The 17,494-nt window shown below is 43.5% G+C and overlaps 1 protein-coding gene across 5 annotated transcripts; it reads left to right on the top strand.

The window, feature by feature from the left end:
* The first annotated feature begins 2,125 nt into the window (after positions 1 to 2,125).
* C23H1orf159 (chromosome 23 C1orf159 homolog) lies at positions 2,126 to 16,437 on the top strand. Of its 5 annotated transcripts, none has more exons than XM_071798289.1 (11): positions 2,126 to 2,179; positions 3,633 to 3,734; positions 7,039 to 7,180; positions 7,336 to 7,426; positions 8,342 to 8,417; positions 9,911 to 10,015; positions 10,903 to 10,968; positions 11,905 to 12,039; positions 12,311 to 12,336; positions 12,634 to 12,664; positions 13,894 to 16,437. In XM_071798289.1, exons 4-11 carry the CDS (start codon positions 7,355 to 7,357, stop codon positions 13,989 to 13,991), a joined length of 609 nt encoding a protein of 202 aa, XP_071654390.1. In that variant the 5' UTR covers positions 2,126 to 2,179; positions 3,633 to 3,734; positions 7,039 to 7,180; positions 7,336 to 7,354; the 3' UTR covers positions 13,992 to 16,437. The 5 variants fall into 5 exon arrangements, with proteins under 5 accessions (XP_071654390.1, XP_065711462.1, XP_071654392.1 ...); XM_065855390.2 differs by lacking the exon at positions 2,126 to 2,179 and adding an exon at positions 2,290 to 2,375; XM_071798291.1 differs by lacking the exon at positions 2,126 to 2,179 and adding an exon at positions 2,290 to 2,375 and having other exon boundaries at positions 12,634 to 12,763; positions 13,894 to 14,004.
* Positions 16,438 to 17,494: the final 1,057 nt, after the last annotated feature.

Below are 17,494 nucleotides of genomic sequence, written 5' to 3'. Positions count from 1 at the left end.
CTTTCCTCCCAGGTCCTTTTGCGAAGCCCGAAAGCCGAGCTCGCTCTCTCCAAGAACCTTTAGTGCTTGTTCTCACCCTGGAAAACCTGGAAGCGTTGAATTGTGAGCTGATTTTTCTGCAAACAGAGCACAGATGTGAAGGAGGTGCTGATAAAGGAGGAATGCATTGATTTGTGACAATGGGAAAACGCAGGAGGCCAGATAAAGCAGTTTTTTGGGGGAGCAGGGTGGATTTTCCTCCCAGCTTTTTGAGCTTGTGCTGCTCTGATGTGCCTGAGCCTCCTTTCTTTGGTGCAAAAGATAAGTCGCTTCTGTACAAATATGACCATGTACCCCACATATTGAAAGCACTGGGATCCTCTCTGGTTTTAATTTGCGTGCCATGAGTCTGGTGTCAACCTGCAGCTGGTGCCCAGTGGCAAAACATCTGATGCAAATGAGTAGAAATGTCAAATTTAAATATATACATGCTGCAAAGTGGTAGGGCAGCTCTAGAACTGGGGAGGCTGCCAGTCCTTATGCACATGCAGAATAGTAACAGGTTAAAGGAAAAAAGAAAGGCAAGCCATAATAATAACAGCCCCTTGCAGAATAATCTTGCCCTGCCTGTGGTACCTAATCTGTGGTTTGTGGGTATCTGAGAATGTGTCGATTATTTCCTAGGTATTTACCTATCAGTATTTAGCTAAGAAAAACAAAGCTATTTTCTCCTGTATGGGAACTCTCCGTACATGACTCTACACCCCCATTAGAGGAAAGAAACAAAACATAAAATGTTGAAAAGCACTGTGCAAAGCAGGAGATTTCAAGCTTCTGCTCTTTACTTGTACGCTTACAATTCGTGTAATTACCCAGGCAAAGCCATTGAGCCGTCTGATAAGCGGTGCCCGTACAATAACTCCTCGCTTCCCGCTGCTGCTGATAGAACCACAAGCACAGCAGCACATTATCGGTGAGAGTGCGGCAGTAGTTTTCACAGTAAACATAGTTACAGAGCATTGATCTCCATATTTTGAGCAGAAAGGAGGTTTGCTATCAACAGGAGCAATGCTGCTTCTGACCTTAATGTTTGGGGGGAGGGGGGGTGGTTTATTTCATTTATGTTTGGTTTTTTTAAGAGGAACAATTTCAGTTTAAATGCAATATTTTTATTAATACTTGATCAAATTCTTGAAGTGCCTTTCACTCTTACGTGCTTTCATCTCCAGTTCTTTCTAGCTGTATTTCTCAGGATAGAACTTTGAATTCCACCTGGTGTATCTAAACACAGACTCACAAAATATCTTAAAGGAAAAGGTTTGCACTGTGGGATGAACAGGCAGGAAGGTAGTTTTATATTACACTGGTAATACAGTTGTTGGATGTGTGGGGAATATCTTCAAGGTGTTTCCCCAGTTAACAGAAATACTATGGGTGGATTAGCAGACCATAAATGATGTCAGTCCTAGCAGTGACTCTCTTGACAAGGCAACTGATGTTTTTATTTGTTACGTAGGTTATTTCTGTTCAAGAGCAATAAATTCCTGCTTGATTGCCCAGGTGTGGGCCAGCCAGGGAGTCTTCCAGGAAAAACACAGGACGAGCAAATGTTCTCATGAAAAGGAGGATCATTTCCCATCTGGTATGCATTGTATGAGCCCTGTTACACATTTTACCAATAACGTGTGTATTCTTATCAAAAAGAGAAAGCTTTTGAGCTTGTCCTTAATGTTAATGCAAATCTACCAGCAGACTTTTCTCATTTAAAGCCGATAAGAAAGAGGAAAGGCTGAAGCCTTCCTACCCCTGTTTGGATGGCAAGCAGGTGACCTCAAGGGATTTGTGTCATGTGGAAAGGCGTGGGAGGAGTTCAGACATGCCGTAGCCTCCTTGTGTCCTCTGTCCTGACACTTCTTTAATGAACTATTTAATTATTTCCCCCCTCTTGGCAGAAAACTCGAGGCGAGGCCTTCGCCTCCCGCCTACCTGCGCCTTCGTGCTCCCGGGGCGTCTGCGTTGCCAAGCAACGCCTAAAATGGCGGCTCCCGCGCGGGGCACGCCGGGAGTCGCAGTTCCGGGACCCGCCCGCTCCTCGCGTGGTCTCAGGGTGCCGGACTCCATTTCCCAGGAGGCACCGCGCACCGGAGCGCTCCGGCACCGTGCTGAGGGAGGGGATTTACCTGCGCGGAGGAGGGCGCAGGTAGGACGCGGCGCGGGGGACGCCGGGATTTGTAGTTCCGAGGGAGCGGCCCGTTCGGGGAATCTAAGCGTCACCGGGCAGAGCGGGAACTACAACTCCCAGGGAGCCGCGGGAAGCAGCGGGCAGGGCGCCGCCGGAGGGCGGGGGGTACGAAAGGGAACCTGCCGCCGGTGCTGCCCGGAGGTTCCTTCCTCAGGTAGGGTGGCGGTCCGTTGGTTGGTTCGTTCCACCCGGCGGCGGAGCAGCGGTGCGGGGCGGCGAGAGGGACGGAGGGCGGCGAGAGGGACGGAGGGCGGCGAGTCCCCGGGCGTGGCCCCATTGTTGGGGCGGGGGAGGCGCCGGCGGGCAGGTGAGGCGAGCCCGGGGCGGCAGCGGGCCCGGCCGGCGCTGTGGCTCGCGGAGCGGCCTGTGCCCCGCGGTGCCCTGGGGTGTCCCGGGGTGCGGACGGGGGTTGGGACCGGCCCCGAGCGGTGGGCAGCGGCGGCACCAATGTGTTTACCGGGGAGGGCACAGCGGGTCCCACCGGGCGGGGTTGGCGTGGAGGGTGAACCGGGGACAGTCCCCCCATCCCCTCTTGTCCAGCATTTTAAGTCTCCGGTTCGTGTGACGGTAAAGCGCAGTGTTCTCCAAATGCATCTGGAAGCGAATCGTCTCTATCTCTGAATACAACTTTGGATATATTTTTTTGTTGTTTTCCTAATAAACACACTCAGTTTACTACAGGTTTTGGCCATCTGAGACTTATTAGGGTTATGGGTGTTCGTTGGGGTTTTTTTGGCTTTGATTTGGTGTTTTTCTTCTGCATAACCTTCATGCAAATATATATATATAATATAGAGTATTTTGGGTTGAAGGGACCTTCCCAGCTCCCCCAGTGCCACCCCTGCTATGAGCAGGGACATCTTCACCAGCTCAGGTTGCTCAGAGCCCCGTCCAGCCTGGCCTGGGATGTCTCCAGGGATGGGGCACATCTAGAACACAGTTTTTTGGGGTTGTTTTCCCACTGTTTAAGGGGAAAAACAACAACCCTAATCAGACCATGCATTTGTTGAGTCCAAAGCATCTTTCTCTGTTCTGTATAGCCACCAAATCACACCAATATTCATTTCTGCCCTCAGATTTTAAGGCTGCGATGACTGCAGAATGTGCTACTGCCAATTTTTTGTTGACTGAACACTATATATTGATATTAACTGGTGTTTGCTCTAGGCGTGTTGCAGGTATGTAACTGCTTTTGAAGCAAAGTTTACCTTGCAGCAGGTATCCTCATTGTCTCGAGCAGGAGGTGTGGGGTTTTAATTGTTGGTTGCTGGCACGTTACACAATCATCTTGATGTCAGGGTAGAGATAGCAGCTCCTTTCACGGAAAGCTGGAAAAACAAGTCCTCCTTCAACTTTGATTTCTAAAAGATGGTTCTAAGCACAATCCATATCTGTTCTTCCTACTGTGCAGGTTTGTTGTGAAACAGTTGCAGCATCGATGAGAAATCAGCAGTAAACCAAGCACCACAAGCGTTAAGATGCCACATTCTCGTTCGTGCCTCTGAAGGAGCTGGTGAGTGAGAGTTTAGGCCTTGGCAATTCTGTTGTTTGTCAGGCTGTATTTTGACCTTTCCGTTTTATCGTGACTAATTCAAGGTCACGTCAGAATTAAGAAGCCTTTGGCAGCAGAATGAGTGTGATATAGTTTCAAACTCTCATCTGCTGAGTGAATTATGAAACTACCTGAAATTTGGGCAGTGTTTCTTTTTGCCGTCGTCTTTTTCCGTGTACCTGAACAAATTACCTTGCTCAAACAGCGCTCCAGCAACACTTGAAGCAAGAAAGATACTGATAATGCAAGGGAAATAATAGATACACAGCTATACGTATGGAAAATGCAGACGTAAAGATGAATTAAAGCACACTCGCTTCCAGGAGTGGGAGGAAAAGGTCGTCTTAGTGTTCCTGAGTTGTTTCTGTGCTTTCTTTAAAAGCAACCAGAGGAAGAATTCACGTAGTGAATCCTGCCATGTTCAGCTTATGTGTATTGTGCCACTTGAGATGCAAGTTGACAGTGATTTGGGAATTGTTTCAAATGTGAAACTCTGGTGTGAAATACTTGCTTTAATTAAAATGTCTCTGTTCTCAAAACTGTGTTGGCATCTTGAGCGTAAATACTTCCTGATTTGGGCTCTGGTTTGTGCATGGCATTATCTTTTTTTCCGTGATCCAAAGAGAGAAAACTCTGCCAAACGTGAAGCATATTCCACGGGCTTGTAAATTGTTTTGCTGTGGGTGTCTGATGCCGATCAAATTAATGTACTTAATTTAAAAGCTAAAACTTCAGCTACCTTATTCAGAAGCATGGTTAATATTAATTTATACTGAATGTCTTGGAGGCCCCGGGGCTTTTTTCCTTTCTAAAATTAAAATGATGCTGTAAAATATTGTTCAGGTTGGCAACAGAATGGTTGGGATTGACTTGCGGCTGGGAAGCAGTGAAATGAGCTGCGTTACTTCCGCGGTTTTGTACGAGGAGAGCAATTAACAGTACAAATCCCTGCTTGAATTCACTGCCTTGTTCACAAGTTCCACACTTGATTTATCCTTTGAGTTACTCATCGCAAGCTCTTTCCGACCTTGCTGAGGTGTGTGACAACCAGGCTTTGGAAACACTATAGATGTTTTTCATATTAGTACATATAAAGAATATGGATGCTTAAGTCTCTCTGATATCTTTCAAGGGCGTTACCCTCAAAAAAAAGTAGGTGTTTAGCATTACTTTCATGGCTTGAATGTATGCCTCATTCAGACATGTTATTTATATATTATAGTAATAGGCTTCTAATTGTTACTGGCTGATAGAGAATGTAAAGAAGTGGTTATGGGACCTGGAGTAAAATGTAAACTGAGTAAATATAACACATGTGTAATATGTTTGGCAGCTTTAAAGCAGCTTGTTCACCTCTGTTTTCATTTTCCTGCAGTTAAAACAACCAAACAGCATCAGATATATAGATACACAAACATATATGTAAAAAAATAAAGCTTAGATATTGTGTCTGTCTCACAGAAATAAAAAATATTGGCTGATGATTTGAGGGCAAATAGATCTCGTGTCCTAGTTCTGCTGGAACAGCTGCAGGGCAGATGTTCTCGTTTGTTAGAATCACCAGTGGCTGGGAACGAATGTCTGCCCATAAATGCACCAGTATTGTTGATTAGTAACCTCATTTATTTCAGGAATGGAAATACGGCCAATATTGAGCTTATGCCGTTTGCATTCACGCAGGGGAGAATCGGGCACTTAGAAATGGCTGGTTTCACAAATACTTTCTTGCTTAGCATGATTTGTTCCTGAAGATAAGTATTTTTCTAGATAACAAGAATATACTCGTTTAAACAAGTGTCTTTTTCATCTGCCTTTTCTTAGTACTCGCAGATATTGTAATAATTGGGTATTGACAAAAATCAGCGCGTAGCATCCAAAATGATGAAGAATTTATCAGCAAACGTCTTTACTGACTCTGTACTCTTCTCCCTTTCTCAGCCAAGAAGCAATATCTCATTTCTAAAGATAGATTGTAGAAAACTGATGGGTAAGAAGGCAAACTCTGTGTGTATTCATTTAAAATACGCGTGTCCTGGGGGTTGTTTTAAGGTTAGACCTGCTGGGCTGCCTTGGGAAGAACGGATCGCACGCGGTTCAGTCTCTGCTGGCGTCGCACACATCGGCCGCTTTTCCCTTCAGCGTCGGTGTCACTTTAGTTGCGTGTGTGTAAATGTGAACTGATGACACCACGGATGCTGCAACTTCACGCTGATGGACTTGACATCCATCATTAGGCTCAAATTGGAAGGTATCATAACAGCACAAGCTTTTCATGCTCTGCCCAGATCCTCGCTAACTGTACAAATCAGTTGTAGCAGCGACACTGGGGTTTGGTTTTCAGGATGTTCAGTCCTTGATCTCGGAGCTCTCGGCTGAGAGCAGGGGATAATAATCAGTTTGCATAGCAAGCTGAATTCACCATCTTTTGAACTTGAGGCAACAGGCTCAGGTAAGTGGTTTTAAAAAGTGAATGGAAATTCATCAGGAGCTGCTCAATGATTTTGTTCTTCAGAGAAACAACTTGCCAAGAGTCGCGCTGGATATTTTGCAGTCATTTAAAGTGCATTCACTGGGTTTTTAATTAACAAAAATAGTAACGAATTTCAGTTTGTGAAATGAGTCACTGAAGGGATTTTCCCTTAGAGTTCAAGGCTTTCTTTCAGACACTTTTCACTTATTAAGCTTTGGTTAGAGGGCCATGTCTGTCCCCATGTTTTATTTATAATATGACAGCCTGTTTTCCTGAAGCTACCCGGCTGCAGGTGCAGTAGTTCAAAAACTGGATATGGCTTCCGACATTATATTCAGTACGGAATAGGCAGATAGAATAATATTGACATAGGGAGTGTCTGAAAAACAAAGATCAATCATGACATAGCACATTTTAGTTTATCCAAGCAATTTAATTTGAGAAATGTGGACTTTCTTTAGGTTATGTGTGGAGTTATACGGCAAAAGTGGAGGGCGTAAAAAGCAAATCTCGTAGCAAAGCGGCCACAATTTGTTCCTCATTGGGAAGGTCTGTTCTCAGGCAACCCAGAAATACTGCTTATTAACCCACAGGCTTCATTAATGCTTCATGACCGTGCTGTCAGGGGAGAAATTAATTGCACTCTTGCCTTTTCAAAGCGCCCTATGCTCCCTGTCCTGACACAAATTCATCAGAGCTCAGCGCTGTGACTGTGGGCGGCTTATCAGCCCCGGTGCCAGGCGGGAACGGCTCCGGTGCAATCGCATCGATTTTGGTTTATTCTCTCTTTTGCAGATCCTGGGTGTGGAACAGTCTCTGCATGGCCCACTTTGGAGCAGACTGATAAGGCTCTTTGTTTCTTAGCAACCACCGGCTGCCAGAAACCTGCGGCTGGAGGGGAAATTCTGAATGTCTCAAATTTGTATCTTGAACCAAGGTAAGTCACTCCTTCCTCCCCCCGCCCGGCGTATTTAATTTAAAGGCCTTTGCATCCAAATAAAAGGAATGTGTTGGCAAAAAGTTCCTTAACAAAGGGAAAGCGTAACTTCTGTGTTGTTAATAAGACAATCTAATTTATTTCCCCGTTGTTAGCCCCGCATCTTTCCTGGCTATGGAGGTGCTGTGTGTCCTTCTCTTAACCAGACTGGTGGCAGAAGTTGCCAGCAAATCTACTGAAACTTTGGTAGGTACTTCACTTTTTTTGTCATGCTATAAAAAGAGAAGGATCAGATTATTTTCCTCTCACGTCGCAGGCTTTCTGATTCGATAGAAATGACCTATACTGCTAGCAGTCATTAACTGAAACTTTTACAGCGGGTCGATTTGCTGTGACGGCTGATTGCCTATTAAAGCATCGAATTCTTCCTAGTCTTGTGCTTGCAGGCTAGCAGGGATGCAACTGATAGCACCTCACGCCATGTGGAAAAAGCACTCTGATGATAAAAAACCACCCACTTTTCAAACTGCTTGGCAGTTTAACTACGAACAATCCAAAACACGGGTACCCAAAAGTGCATTTTTCAAATGACAGGGAAACTCTGGAGCAAATGCTGCTTCAAGTCACAGAAAAAGGTCAGAGAGTAAAATTCTGCTTGCAGGAGTGTTTCACCAACAAAACTTTTAATTGAAGAAACTGGCCTTAAGCATGTTATGTCTAGATCTTCTGCTTCTTTACTGTAGCCTGCATCTACATGATGCGCTAACGTTGTGAACTCAGCCCACTATTTTCAGATGTGACCATTTCTCCTGATCTCATTTCTCTCACTTTTAAATAGTTTTGAAACTGGCTTTTATATAAACAAGCAAAGAATAAAAATAAATGATGCGCCTCCAGGATATACAAATTTACTCTTTTATATTAAATGCTGAAGGAAGAAGCTTTGTAGTTGTGCTGGATTCCTCTGCCACGTGTAGATGTTGTTGTCACTTGCAATACGGGCGGCTCGTTCTCTCTTTGTGAAGCTGCTTAATGCAAAAAGAAAGCGTTGCAGCAAGTTTTAATGCCAGTTACTGCTTATTCCTCTACGTTCTCTGAAGGTTGAGTTTTGGTGAAGCCTTTTGCTAAACTTCAGAAATGTGATGTAATTTCTTTTCTTAGGTTTCAGAAACAGAATGCTGTGTGGATATGTTGGATTCCAACAGTTCCTGTCCAGTCACCAACCAGTGCAGTCCAGGTATGTATAGTGTGTCATTATTTTATAAAATTCCAGGTAGTTTTTGACAGTTAATACTAAAATACAGTGTGTGATTAATTGGGGGGTGAAACGTGTGCGTACTGAAGTCTTTCTCCCTTTATACACAAGGTGATGCTGCTTATGACTCACGAATGTTGTTCTTGCATGGTGAGGAGAATATACAACCATTAATAAGGTTATCTTAACTTTTTTAATGTAGTGTGCAGATGGATTATGTAAAAGCTATTGTAATTGCTTAAAAGCCCATATAATAAGCATAAAAAGCAAAAATGCCGTGATGTGTATCTAAGGGCGCATTAAGAACTTCAGTGTTGTCTGGTTAGCACAGAATGTCTCATTCTTCCATATGCCATATGTGTAGCGTTGTTTTCTTCTAAATGGACTTAAAAAGTTCTTTGGGCACTCTCCAGCAGTAGCAAAAGGGTCTTTTTAGTACCATTTTATTTAAAATTAGAGAATAAAACCAGAGCCCACAGTAACAAGAGATTTAGTGACTGAAAACTTGGGGTCCACTTCTGGCTTCATTCATTTCCTCATGACGACTGTTAAAGCATTTTAAGCGTATTTTCGCTCTATTTTCACTACTTCGTTAGCCTCTCTAACTATTGCTTCATTTAATGCATTCATTTCTGCTCCTAAATGACCTCTGATACGGTGTAAACGATCCTCTGCAATTTATGGGATTGTGTTCTCTTAAACATTATTATAACTGATAATCGACCAATGTCTTTGGCAGATAAGGGCTTTGATGCTTCCTGCCTGTTCCTGTAGGAAGCCTTTGCTCTTACATTGGCTCTGTTTGTGTTTGGATTAAATGTCAGGTGTAATTTATCACTGTGGGCATCGAATGTGCTGCTTCTCTCTAAGGAAAACCCAGCAGCAGAGCTGTTTTTCCAATCAGCACCTTACTCATGGTTTGTTTTATGGGATAATTGATACCAGTTTGGTTCAGGGCTCTGCAGAACTGGTTTTTAGCCAGCACAGTAAGTTTATTTTTCCTTTAAATGTAGACTGTAATGTGATCTAATAGGAACATCCTCATCTTCATCACAGAATGCCAGAATGTCAGGGGTTGGAAGGGACCTGGAAAGCTCATCCAGTGCAATCCCCCCATGGAGCAGGAACACAGGTTCTGCTGCTTTTTTAGAGTTGCTGAGGGTAGTTCCAGGTTGTCAGACGCTTCCCATTTTTCTCACAGCTAAAACATGTGAAGCAGTGAATGGAGCTCTGTTGAAATTGCCCTCTGGGAGTTGTTTGCTTGTAAGTCTTTCTCCTTTTCGGCACTTGAAAGATTATATCTTTCCTGCAATAAACACCTTGAAATGAAACCTTATTACTCATGTAATATAATAGGAAGCAGGAGATGCTTGTAACCAAACGGAGGGGATTTCTGTTGCCTCTTTCTGAGGAGTAGGAAATATCTCCAGTGTCGCTTTTGCTGTTTTCAAACCTCTGTTGTTGTAATTCTGCAGGTTGTTACAGGCGATGGAATGAGGACGGCAGTAGCAGCTGCATTAAATGCAAAAATGAAACCCTTCCTGTTTCCTCTGTTTACAACCTGACCGAATGCAGAAGCAGTGAGTCATTTACCATCCCTTTATTTTCATGGGTGTTTTTGGTACCACCGTCTCTTCTTGCACGCATGGCCCCGCAAAGACTCCTCAAGAAGGCACCAAATGTTGCAGATTTTTTTGCCCTCCCTCCCTTCTAAAACTTCAACATTTGCCAAAGTCCCAATACAACTTGAAGCTTTTGAACAGGCAACATAACCTGTGGAAACTATGAAGTTTAGTTTGCAGAAACTGTGCGGAGTGCAGTGGAACCATTACACAGTATAGGAGGGGAAAACGCATCAAAATCTCATCTATATTTGAGTACCTAATCTGCAAAGCCAAATGCAACGTTAAAAAAAATCTGTCCAATGTAAGTTCTTAAAATGAAAAGTCCTAAGCAACAAAATGATTAAACTTACAGGGCAGGACCTGTATGAAACATACAGTGAATACTGAATTTTGTGGCTGTTTTAATCTATTGTAAGAAAAAGGGGTTTGCTGTGGGCATTTGCTGGGGACTTCTCCAAAGCACAAAATGGCTCAGACTGTGCTTGAGTTCTTTGAAAAATCTGTATTAAGAAGGCTGGATGAATTTTGCACATGTGCTTTGTTTGAGAGGTGAGAACCATTCAATTTCTTGTTCATGTTTTTAATGCAAGAGATAAGAAACTTGATCTACGTTTCTGGCAAATGCACTAGTAAAATCTTTTCTTTTTCGACAAATTATGATGCGTGTTGGCTTCCTTTTTTTTTGAATTCTCAAAAGTGATATAAAGAATTATTATGTGAGAAATCAGGATTCTTACACAATTTCAAATAGTTACTGAGAAGTATAATGGCCTTTTACTGAGATGTTCAACAAATCTGTAGTTCTTGTCAGATTTTAGCTTAAAAATTCTTTTTGATTACAGCTGGGATCAGAGGGATGAATTTCCAAATGAACATCAGCACCGTAACTCCTTTCATGCAGAACGTAGGTGAGTAAATGCGAATAACCATTGAGTTCAGTCTTTGTTGATTATTCGCTGCCTACCAGCCCCTTTGCGACATTTGAAACAGGTTCCCTGTCCTTCTGGAACTGAGGGGCCACAACTGGACACAAGATTCCAGGTGTGGTCTCCCCAGGGCAGAGCAGAGGGGCAGGAGAACCTCTCTGACCTACTGACCACCCCCTTCTAACCCACCCCAGGTACCATTGGCTTCCTGGCCACAAGGGCCCAGTGCTGGCTCATGCTCACCCTGCTGTCCCCAGGTCCCTTTCCCCTACACTGCTCTCTAATAGCTCATTCCCCAATTTAGACTGGAACCTGGGGTTGTTCCTGCCCAGATTCAAGACTCTACACTTGCCCTTGTTATATTTCATTAAATTTTTCCCTGCCCAACTCTCCAGCCTGTCCCGGTCTCTGGATGGCAGCACAGCCTTCTGTTTGTAACAAGATCACAGAAAACCTTTTGTTTCTTAAAATATTTACTCTTTGGGATCATAATCCTGTGTGTCCTCTACCATTGGTGTGTCGTCTCTTGACAAGTTCTGTCTTTAGGAAACCTCGTTTAAGGAATAAAAGAACAATATTACTGTTGAGTGCTGGGTTTTGGAAGTTATATAAAAGAGCCATGACAATGGATTAAACAATTATGACTCTTTTTGGAGAAGAGGAGATGGTGGCTTTCCTGCCATCTGGCAGGTGGGGTTGGGGAGGTTGTTCATGCGATGAAATGATTATTGAAGGATCTTTGCAATTGTTTCAGCAGGTCTGTCTGTGTTTTTTAAAAACACAAACAAAAAACCCCTTTTTTTTGGTCCTATGAATATCAGGCAGTTGGTCTTTATCTTTTATTTAACCCCTATATTAGAAGAAATATGTAATGATTAATAGTCTTCTCCCTCTCTTTGTTTTGCTGTTTTTGCACAGGGGGCCCGGGAGTGGCAGCCTCTCTCATCTTAGGGACATTTTTCATCAGTTTATTCCTGATTCTGTCTGTTGCTTTTTTCTTCTACCTCAAACGTGCCAATAAACTTCCGAATATTTTCTACAGAAGAAACAAAGGTAAAATACCTCCAATTGTCTATTTAATCTCTAAAATTGTGGTCGTTACTCCGTTTCTTAATTTCAATCTTTCAAAATGTCTTTGTGTCGGTGTTCTGGGTTACTGTAGCTACTGCTGTCTCTTCTGATCTGGTTTGGTAGGCTCTGTGACAAAACTATTATTTCAACAATAGAACTATTCTGTTGCACACATATTTTTAGAAAATTAGCAGTTTGAGCTGCCTACATTACTGATGGTTAGTGTCTCTTTCTCTTTCTCTCTCTCTTTTAGCATCTGTTCTCCAGCCTAGTGAAACAGTAAGTAAATTCCATCCTTCCAATAGGAACAAGCAAGCCTAAAACATCAAGTACACGATAATTTGGTTTTAAGAGTTCATTAGGGAGCTACTTAATCTGATGTATGAGAGACTGCAGTAAAGAGAAAAGGTGTTTTGGGGTTCTTTGTCCAAACTGGAAAAAAAGATGAAAGCTAAATACTGATCGTATGGATTCTATTGAACACAGTAAATATGATTGGAACCCTAAAACGTTGTAATGAGAGTGTGTGAAGACAAACGGTGGTTTGTTTGACATGATGGTTCTTGTGTTACACAGGCATCCATGATACCTCCCCCAGCTTCTTCAGGTGAGGAACTGTTCTCTTGGTCGTGCTGCTGCAAATATTTCACCTGTTGCCTTCCCTTTTGTGCATCTCGTTGTTGAAAAGCAAGCGAACGATCTCAAAGTGGGTAATGAGAACACACAGCAAGTTGAAACAACTGGAAAACTCGGTGTGGGATCTGTTGAGGGGACGGAAATCCAATGAGATCTGTCTGGTAGACCTTTTTGATAGGATTGATGGCTTTAATAAATTAGCCCTCCAGCATTGATGGAGTACTGTATGTTAAAATAGATCTTTGACAGCTCCTAAAATAGATCTTCAGCTTCTCTATCCTCATAGAGAGCCCTTACAAGTAGATGCAGTATTTTTCATAAGCGCTCAAAAATAAATTATTCAGTCTGCGACCTATTTTCAGGATCGGAATCTTCCTGACAGTGCCGAGTTGGCTCATTTTCAGGCTTGCTCATTTCAAGCTTGAACACGGATCATTTGGAATACGCCGTTTTGCTCTTGTGTGGGGTGGTTTAGGTTGGCTGGTTTTGGCAAGGTGAGTTTTTAATACATGTGAAACTCAGGCAGGAATGTATTTGGCCAGGGCAATACAGTCAAATCTCTTGTCTTTATGCTTGTTCCATGTGCTTTCAAAACAATGACCGACTTAAAGGTGAGACAAACCAAATCTAAGAATTTAAGAAATAATGGCCTTCTGAGCTCAGCAAGATTTCCGGCCTCACTTCTCACTTACGCAGAGGCCTTTTTCATCAAGATGGTATGATTAAAATGTCATTTTTATCAATGCAGTCTTTAATTTTTAAACATTTTTGTGGTCTGGCTGTTAAACCAACAGCCAGTGCTGCATGTGAAAGTCTCCCTTACCTTATATTATATGCCTATTTAAAGAAGAGTGCAATTGTGAGGCTTTTTGTTAGGGCTGAAACTGGAAAGCTCCATGTACTGTAAACACTTGCAAATAATGGAAATGACATTTGGTAAAGAGTGGTTTATTTATTAGGCTGTTAGAAGCTTGTTTAAAAAGCTTCTGTGTGGATTTTTGCTACACCAGCTCTATGTAGGGTTTTCGTGGTTTGTTTTGGGGTTTTTTTGGTGTGTTTTCTTTAGGTTTTTTTCTCTTTAAGCTCTGGAATGACTTGGGTCACTCAGGAACTATTGGCTGGCATGTGGTGTTATGAGTGAACGATACAGACATGGCTCTAGAGCAGGCGCTAATGATGTTTCTGTGCCCACCGTTGCAGTTCGGAAGCCGCGATACGTCAGACGGGAACGGTCGCTCGTCACGTCTGCATCTGCTGCTATGATCCCTCCTTCCGAAACCAGGGTCAGCAACGTTTAACCTTCGCTCTTACCTGGGGACTTTAGAAGTGTGCAGAGTCCAACAAACTCTTTCTGAATTCACTGAAGTGCCAGGAAACCATCGCAAGCAGCCGACCTAACCGCAAACCGAATTACCGTGTCAAAGCATTTGTGCCAAATGTTAATGGAAAAATGAACTAATGCAGAGATGCGCAGGCTCCGTCCAGTTGGATGAACTGCTTTGGTGATTCTTGAAGCGCGCTATTGCAGCTCTGCGGTCTCATTTGTCTCCTACAGATGCTGCGTTTCAAAGTCTCGAAAGAATCTGCCGTTCTTTGGTAGGCTGCCAGTTTTTGGCGAGCTCTTCTTCCCGTATAGTGATGTGTCGTGTGTCCCCAGGGCTGAACGTCTCAGTGCTGAACCCAACACCAAATCCTGGGGTTACTCAAGGACGTGGACTTGTCAAAGGACCCACCTGTCAATGCCAACACTAAGTGCTTTAATATCGTAGGACAATATAACGATACTTAACACGCCATCTCCTCTTGAAGCAAAAAAAGATGCCTCCTGGAGCATCCTCTTCAGCCTGTGACGTAGCTGACCCTGGTTTTTAACTGTGAATCCAGACCCGCTCTCCACGTGCTGTGGTTCTTGGTGCTTTTGAAGGCTGCGGTCGCTATGGGTCCGATTCCAAGTGTGGGAATTTGTTGGGAAGCTTTTCCAATTGGTTTCAAAGCAGTCTGTGGATAAAGATAGACTGCAATGTCTGTCCTGCAAAGGCTGTCTCCGAGCATCCTTCCCTTGACACGGCGGTTGAAGGGAAACCAACATTTCTGCCAATGCAATAAGGGGTTTCTTTGGTCAAGCCCTTGGTTAACACGCCTGCCATCCGCAGGTCAGCACCTTATGACAGAGCCCAACCAGTATTTCCTTGCTGAAAGTGCCATCCCCACCCTCAGATGCTTGTTCTTGCCCACCTTGTGCCATAGCTGTTAAATAATTGGTTTTCACTGGGTTATACCAAGTTTTTTCCCCCGGTGCGGTTGACTCTGAATGCAGGTATCAGCGTAATGGGCACAGTGGTTCAGGCACAGGAGTGGGCGACTGGGAAACGAGTGAAACCTGCGGCTGCTAAATCGGTGGAAGTGTCACTGTCACCATATGTGAAATCATAACTATGCAGCTCATGCGTTCCCACCTACCTGCGTTGCTATCGCCTGGTTTGGTTCAGCTGGCAATTGCTTTACGGGTCTGTGCTCCTAAAATAAAGTACTTGGAAGCTCTTGAGCAGCAGCCCCTGGCACGAACAGAAACTGGAACAGTCGGTTCTCTTTTTTTGGGAAAATGTGAACAAATCTGTCTTGAGCTGACGTGACACCCATATGGAGAGTCCAAGCCTTGTGATCCAGATTCCTTTTTCCCTGTGGTTAAAAGCTTATTCAAAGCTGAAAGATGAGAACTGGCATGGGAGGAGATATATTTGTCTTATTGATCAGACCTGCTTTTATGGCATTTTCGGTGTGGTTGTATTTACTTTTATGAGAACTCTTGTAGCATCCAAACCAGCCAGGGCGAGAGTGGGGAGAAAGAACAAACCATGAGGAGACCCCTGTGCCGATATAAATTGCTGTATGAAGAAACTTAAGCTCTATTCCAATGATAAATAGATTTGTTTGTTCTACTGGGCCAAACTGAAGACAGCACACGATGGCGTTTTGAGACCCTTCAGCTTTCAAGATGAAATGTGCTTTGTAGTTCGTGTGTTCCCGGTTCAGGAGGTGGCAGTTGAGTTTCTGTTGTTTCTGTGTCTTTTCATCTCCGTGCTGCTGCGACTTCCCGCAGGTAGAAATCATGTCTGCAGGTCATAGGTTTTTCCTCTACTTAGTTGCTGAATATTTTCCTAACCGCTAAGGAAAAGGAGTAACTATGCAAATAATGCCAAGAAACTGCACCTTTTGGAAGCAGGGAGTTCTGCTTGCCAAGCCGGCAATGATCGTGCTTTCTTGTATGCTTAGTTGCTAATATATCCTTCCTACACATAAATTATTGACGGATCACCTATGTCATTGGGCTGTCTGAACCCTTTCTTACCCCAAAGTGTGGATTGTGACTGAGTTTCAAGTTGAGCATCTAATGCTCCAATGTCTGTGCGGTGGAGTTTTTCTCCATGCTAACATCTCTCTTCCCCTCCCAGCCAACTCTTTGAAATGCGGATGTTTTTACTCTTTTTGTGTGTTTCAGGAACCGTTAAGCTTCTGTTATTGCTGTTGGACACGGCGGATTCCTGGTCTAAACAGTTTCTCGTTCGTTTGCACTGTCAAATTGAATATAGAATGTGGTGGGTTTGTTTCCATCTCCCCTCAAAATAATAAAACATAACTATATATATATTTTAAAATTTGGCTTTAATGAACCCTGATATTTAATGTATTTGTATATTTTTAAATTGTGCCAAAATAAACATATTTGAGCCTTTTTGTAATGACTCTGGAAGGTCGTTCACGTGTTTCCTTTGCACACACAGAATTTAATTTACTTGAATTGAATTCAAGGAAGAGAGCAGGAGTAGCAAGAAAATTCTAAAAGAGGAAGGTGATCAACAGTGCCAAATGTACCAGAAGTTGAGATAATCAGGCTAATTTATCGATTGAAGTGATGATGATGGTCTTGGCTCTGGGGATTTGGATATCTCCCCATATCTGACCTCTGATTCGTTTTTAAAGTGTGTTCTTACTCTTCTTTCCCTTCCCTCCCTGAGAATGGGGTGCTCTTGGTGTCCTTATTTCTTACACATGCGTCTTGTTCTTAACTCCAGTTACCAAAACAACCCATAATAACGGGAGCTGAGCCGAAGGAACTTGGGATGCTGAGCCGCGTGGTCTGAAACACTGGTGGTGAAATTCAGCACTCTTGGTTTGTGAGCAGCTGCTGCAAACACGACCCAAAGCCCAGGTGAGCAGAGCCTGACGCTGGGTTTTCAGCTTTACCGCTAAACCAAGGAACAGTTTAACCGGCCGTTCACCACCACACATCCCCTGTCCTGCACGATGCGGTTCCTGCTGCCTCAGGCGCTATCTGGCTGATCATTCTTGCTTTTACCACCGTCCCAGTAAATATTGTTTGAAGACAAGGTGTATACTCCTGGCGGACCGTTTTACAGCGCACCTCACGGCTCTTTATTGCTGGGTGACACAAAGTCCAGGGCCGTGACCTCTGGAAAGCTCTCACTCTCCCCTAAGGAATTTCACGAGTAAATCACTGACTTTTCGAGCTAATTATTGCAGTTAAGAGCAAGCTCCCTGCCTATTCTTTTGTTTTAATAGCATTCTATCCAGTTAGGTATCTGGTAGTGGCTGTCACTTGAACTGTGTGTCCCCAACATTAGATTCTATTCAAAAGCTTGGTACTGGAGGCTTTCATTTCCTTCAAAACTTATTTGGAGCAATTGCCAAACTGCTTTAAGTTTTGTCTATTAAAATCATGATTCATAGCAGCCCCAGGATCCCCTTTATGCCTCACACGCTTTCCGTGGGCTATCTGTGC

Source organism: Patagioenas fasciata, chromosome 23 (assembly GCF_037038585.1).
Source record: "Patagioenas fasciata isolate bPatFas1 chromosome 23, bPatFas1.hap1, whole genome shotgun sequence".
NCBI classification, from domain to species: domain Eukaryota; kingdom Metazoa; phylum Chordata; class Aves; order Columbiformes; family Columbidae; genus Patagioenas; species Patagioenas fasciata.
This window is presented reverse-complemented; position numbering and strand designations above follow the sequence as displayed.